At 39.2% G+C, this 5908-nt stretch overlaps 1 protein-coding gene across 1 annotated transcript; it reads right to left on the bottom strand.

Moving 5' to 3' along the window:
- Positions 1-998: 998 nt before the first annotated feature.
- On the bottom strand, positions 999-4863 carry LOC133918795 (F-box protein At3g58530). Its single transcript, XM_062362867.1, has 12 exons — positions 4630-4863; positions 3813-3872; positions 3519-3602; positions 3298-3428; positions 3148-3223; positions 2383-2453; positions 2147-2233; positions 1993-2065; positions 1855-1922; positions 1712-1780; positions 1524-1629; positions 999-1246 (listed from the first exon to the last, which is right to left on the bottom strand). Exons 1-12 carry the CDS (start codon positions 4780-4782, stop codon positions 1181-1183), a joined length of 1044 nt encoding a protein of 347 aa, XP_062218851.1. The 5' UTR covers positions 4783-4863; the 3' UTR covers positions 999-1180.
- Between the last annotated feature and the right edge of the window lie 1045 nt (positions 4864-5908).

Below are 5908 nucleotides of genomic sequence, written 5' to 3'. Positions count from 1 at the left end.
GGAAAACAAAGTTAAAAATGTAAAAAAAAAAAAACTATGCGAAAATTCAACCAGCTTGTTCTGTCTCAAAGACATGTCAAATAAATAAACAACTGACAGAAATCGAATAAAAAATAAGCAACAGACAGAGACATACGCGAAGGGAAGTAAGAGTTGAGGTTTAGTGATGTGAGGTGCTCCCAGCCTTCCCGTCGTCCGCACATCCACAACATCTCGATCGGTAGAAAAGCTATTGCTAAGACGGCGTGGCACGATTGGTAAAGGATCATCTGTGATTTGTTTGGGCTGTCAGCGGAGACTGGCTCGATCAGCTGGAGCAGATTGACTTGCTTGCTGAGGAGCCTGTCAAGATGGAGCAGATTGGTTTGGCACTAATTGGTGGGTTAGAACACTCAATCAGCCAAACACTGTTCGACTATTTCCTAAATATAAGTCGTCCTAGTATTTCAAGTTAACTTTGCTTCGTCTGATCTCACCCAGAAGGTTCGCGCATCCTTGAGTTTCGGAAGGAGCTCTGCGACAGGGCGTTCATGGCTTCTCCACTATGCTTGATCAATGAGGTCGCACGTTGCTGGTAGAGTTTACCTGATCGCAGGTCACTCTGCAACTGCAGTACATCACCTACTGCGTTGTGGACAAATAGATGAGATGACAGATCCAACCCATTGGAACAAATTAACACTCATTAATACCACCAATGACTCCAATGATGTGGTCATATAAATGCTAAAGGTATAATTTTCGTGGGATATTTATGATTTTTTCTTCAGTGGGTTTCCCCGCAACTGCAAGCAACTTGTATCTTATTGGCCTCGACGTAAGTGATTGTTTCTTCAGTGTTGGAATTTCTACAAGTAGTTTTGCATTTCTGGAAGGGAACGTTGATTCTTTCTTTCACCCTTGTTACTGGCCGGTGTTATTTTCCAACATAAGCATGCTTTGCATAATCATCTATCAAGAGCTATCCTTCACTAAATAAAGCACGCAACTCGCAACTCTGATGACTGATGATTGGCTTCAATTATTTGTCCAAATAAGGCAGTAATGGAAGATAGTGTGTTACATATGGGATCATTACAGACATAACTTTGTTCAGAAAGAAGTTTAGCATGACTCGTGAGCAAGACCCTTCGGTGACACTTTCAATGCCAAAGTGCGGATAGAAACTCTTGAGCCCTCGCTAGCTGTGCACTTTGAAGCAACTCAACAGCGGGAACAGCTTAATCAGGTCATCCCGGCTCCTCCTCTGATAAACAATCAAATCACCGAAATGACAAAAAAAAAAAAAGAACATCAGAATTAAAACTACAACCAGAAACATGGAATGGGATTGTGGGAAGAAGGGGCCTTTGATTGAATGTCTGAAACAAACTTAAAAGATGCATCCGTTGATTAACAAAATTGCAAGGAATCCGCGGAAGTTACTAAAGCAAACACACACATGGAGGGAGTAGCTTATGCACAGGCGTAGCAAATCCATGTTTGCAAACCAAAAGTGTTAGAGATCGATCTCAAGCCCTCACCTTAATACCAATACAGCCATTTACATCAAGAGTTGTGAGACTGTGCGAGCAAGATTTTGACAAAGCCTCCAGGCAGGCATCAGTTACCCCAACTATTCCAAATAAACTGCATAAATACAAAACAGAGCACCCATATACGAATAAGACACAATGAATGCACTATCTTTAGGACAATACTACCACGTTACCTTAGCAGTTCAAGCGACCGGCAACCCTGAGCAATAGCTACGACCCCAACATCAGTAACACATATACACCTGTCAGGTAGTGATTGCAGATCAACATAATTTCATTTGACTGACAGGAAAAGAAAAGTTTGCTCTAGATTTACCAAGTCAAATTGAGATATGTCAAACCTCCACATCTTGATATACAAGCAAGACCATCATCGGTTAGATTCTGGAAAAACCATATTAGCAAATTATAACAAAATGGCTTCATAGTTCAAAGCAAATATGAAAACAATTACCTGGGAACCACATAAGTCTAGAAATGTAAGATTAGCTAAAGATCCAATCTCCTTGTAAACCTTGTCGGTAAAACTGCATGATGTGGGGTAAGCTATTAGATACTCTATCTCACTGCTAGACAGTCTGCTATTATATTTGTTTTTTCAATATTACCTCGAAAGGGCATAAAGGTTCAAGCTCTCAAGAGAAGAACATTTCCGAAGCACTTCTTGAAACCCATCGTCTGTCAACTTAACACACCTAAAAATTTTATCACAGGATATTTAGGTGTCAATTTTTGTTTCTACCCAAACCCACCAAATTTATGCGAATAAAAGATGGGTAAACACTTAGAATATGTTAAGAATGATTCATTTAGTAACGGATGTATTCCGAAAATCTAACCGTACCTGGTTATGTTCAACTTCTTTAGTCCTTGATAATTATTAGCAATTAGCCGCATACCTTTATCTGAGATATTCTGCATTTGCAAAGACAAACCTTATAATGACTCATTGTGCTATCATAACAGATATAAGAATAAGTGAAATATATGCAGTTGATGGAGCAAAATGACATGAAAATTGGAATGAGAGATTGACATGTAAGTTACAGAATGAAATATATAACTAATGTTTCATTATAACCATGTTCTGTCTAAATGAATATGAGAGCATCAATGCTATGGTATTCTATTCTTAGCTGCAATTAGTTAGTTAATCATGCAAGCCTGTGCATAACAAACAAATTGTATTCTTTATTGCTCTGTACCAGGATTCTTTTTCAGCACAATAAGCGCTTACTGGTCCAAGACAGATTGTATAGTTCGAAATAATAACACACCATAAAAAAGGAATATAATTTGCATATCCTCCTGAACCAAGTAAAAATAAATTCCTATTTCATATGTTTTAAAGATAAAACAATTTTAAAAAATTACATATATAGTATGTAGATGTCTCAAATGGAACGTCTATAGTATTGAGTATTAAACAAGAGAAGGCAACTATCATACAGTGTTCTTAGGATATGGAGATTGCAAATGATGTTTTCGTGCATTTAAAATCAATTTCTTACTCAGTATCTCCACAACTGCCAGCTTCATTATTAAAATAATAAAACAGTGGAAGAAGGAAATATAATAAAGTGAAAAATGCATGTGATAATAATATTACCTTACAACCACTCAAGTTCAGGTCCAGTATCTGCTTGCAATTCTTCGTGATGTGCCCAATGCTTGAGTCTGACAGTCTGAGCCAGAAAAATGTCCAACAATTAGAAACACAAGTTATGTACACCAACGCAAAAATCAGCAAAAGACATACCCAACAATCCAATAGATAGAAAGGCCTCGAAGATTAGGACAAAGACTGGTAACAGCTTCAATTCCTTTATCAGAGATTTTCTGACATGCGTTTAGGTTCAGGAATTCTAAATCTTCCAGTGAGATACCACTCTGTAAATCATTGCATGATGAACAGTTAAAGCTGCAGAATTATGTAAAAAAAAAGGTTACCTAAAGGACAAAAATAAGAGCAAATCTTACCATTTCTTTTAGATGAATAAAATGTCGGTCTTCAATATCTTGCGCAAACTCAAGGTTTAGTACTTTGAGATGGCGATACCTTACCTAAATAAGAATAGAACAGCGTATCATCAGAGCTAATCAAACAGGACAAATATATGAGAGCATAATGTCTGTACAACAAAACTTGGTGCTGACTTCTGCACCAAATAAAGATACATGGTATGACTGTTAAAGTAGCATGAACTACCGTTCAGAAGACCAAAAAAAAAGTAGGATTATGATTTCTGCCAAAAAAAAGACGATTATAATTACCAGTGACAGCGCTGAAATAAGTCGGTCGCCGGGATTCTTCATCTCACGCAGATCAAGTACCTACATTTAACAAGGTGGGTATATATTGATAATATACTCAAAGCATTAATATTATCAACAAAAATAAGCATTAAGCTAAGGGACCCAAACAGAACATAGGACACGTCTAGATGCATAGAAAGAACATAATCAATATTAGCCAGCAGGCATGACAGTAATTACGTGTGGCCATAGCAATGCATCAAACCAGTTCGATGACTAGCGAGTAGCAACTACTTGTTATTGAAAAGTACTGAACCTGGTTAGTGGTTAGTAAGGGTCCTGTAAGTTGATTTTTTTTTTTGGGCGAAGATGTAAGTTGAATTTTGGCTCCAGGCGGTCAAACAAATCATGAAGAGGTCTCCTTGATATGTCTTCTTTTAGGGAACAAGTGCACGAATATGGAGAAAGGTAACAAAACTGACTGAATCAAAACACAATAACATCATTTCCTGATCAAAAACAAATTAGTCCCACAAATTAGAGGCCAATATCAAGAACCCATACGCATAGCATCAAAGAAAAATACCTACAAGCATAATTGTCCGACAAAAGGGAGCAATTATGCTCATATTATACATCAATCAGACAAATTAGAACGCAAGGCGGTGAAAAAAAGCACAATCCCCTAATTGCGTCAACCCAAGAATGAAAATAGAAATAAAACAAAATTTGGTCCCATTAGCTATCGCCCGGAACGAGGGGCTAAAAGTTCAGAGCAACAATCCGCAGCGGCAAGCCAGGAACGGGATGCACAGGAGCTGAAAACAATGCGCACCTCCCAGAGCTTGGGGTTGGCGACGAGGACGCGGTAGCACCAGGGGCTGACAGCGAGCAGCGCGCAGGCGTCCCGCTGCGGCAGCCGCGGGCTCACCAGCTCCATCACTCGCGGCACCGTCTCACGGCACCACACATCGTCGGCCGCCGCCATCTCGGAGGGGAACCTCGCTCGCGGGGAGGCCGTAGGAAATTCGTTGTCTTCTTCCCCCTTCGGAAACGAGTGTCGCCACTGACACAGCTGGTCCACGTCCAAGTCCAGAGTCTACTTGGCGGACCCCACTCCTAGTCCAAATGCCTCTTACTCCCTCGCTTTTCATATAATTGTCATCTTTCACCATGACAAAAAACCTATGCAATCACTCATTCCTATAAGTGACAAACACCCTTTTAAAAAGAGATAAAAACATGTTGATAAAATGGACCATTCCAAAATAGCCGATTTTGCCCCACTCTAGTAAGCGCTTGCCATGTTTAGATTGTGCCCAATTCTTGGTCATATCCCAATCATTGGGACATTATGCGTTACCAATTCTTGGTCATAATCAATCACGGGCATAGAAAAAAAAACGGACACGTCTAAATTCCGATGGTGCATCCATTAGTTTTCTAGCCCGCACACCCCTATTATGGCTAACCGACAAAACTCTACATGTCCATCTTTCCATTTTTGACTCGCGCTTCCACGTTCGTGAAGTGAGTAAGACCACAAGGGGCAAGCGCACATCAGCTCTTTCGCTCACAAACCAACCGATCTGGGTTGCAACCATTCTTTCAGGGAGACTTGAAAAGTCCAATATGCAATATGATAAGCAAATCATCATTGATGTAAATGCAAATTCAAATAATTTAGTGAGCAAATTAGAACACATTAAAAGCAAATTGGTCCTCATTAAAGGTTTAAAGGAAAATACATGCAAATTTGGAAGGAAACATTGTATCGCAAATTCTCAAAAGCAAAACATGTTTGCAGTTCCAGAGGCATGCAATACAAATTTAGAGAACACAAGTGTATTTTGAAAAGCAAATTGATATAGATTTGTGTTCATAACATTATGGGTCAAAGAGTAAATTTGGTATAAATATGAGGGCATAGAAATGCACAAATTTGAAGGCAAACCCACAACTGAAAAAACCTTTACGGTCAGCCCATAAAGGGGTTTTGGAGCCAGTCCGAGGAGTTACCTTGGTGTCTTATGATGATTTTGGATAGATGAAACTAATACAAATCACAATGATCAAAGGATCCATAAAAAATCACCGCAAAACGACGAACGCAA

This window comes from Phragmites australis, chromosome 5 (genome assembly GCF_958298935.1).
Source record: "Phragmites australis chromosome 5, lpPhrAust1.1, whole genome shotgun sequence".
Lineage (NCBI taxonomy): Eukaryota > Viridiplantae > Streptophyta > Magnoliopsida > Poales > Poaceae > Phragmites > Phragmites australis.
This window is presented reverse-complemented; position numbering and strand designations above follow the sequence as displayed.

Coding starts and splice junctions, on each gene's coding strand:
- LOC133918795 (XM_062362867.1), bottom strand. CDS start 4,782: ATGGCGGCGGCCGACGATGTGTGGTGCCGTGAGACGGTGCCGCGAGTG. Junction 3,873..4,629: donor CCAACCCCAAGCTCTGGGAG/GTGCGCATTGTT, acceptor TGTTAAATGTAG/GTACTTGATCTGCGTGAGAT. Junction 2,454..3,147: donor TGAACTTGAGTGGTTGTAAG/GTAATATTATTA, acceptor TTGCAAATGCAG/AATATCTCAGATAAAGGTAT.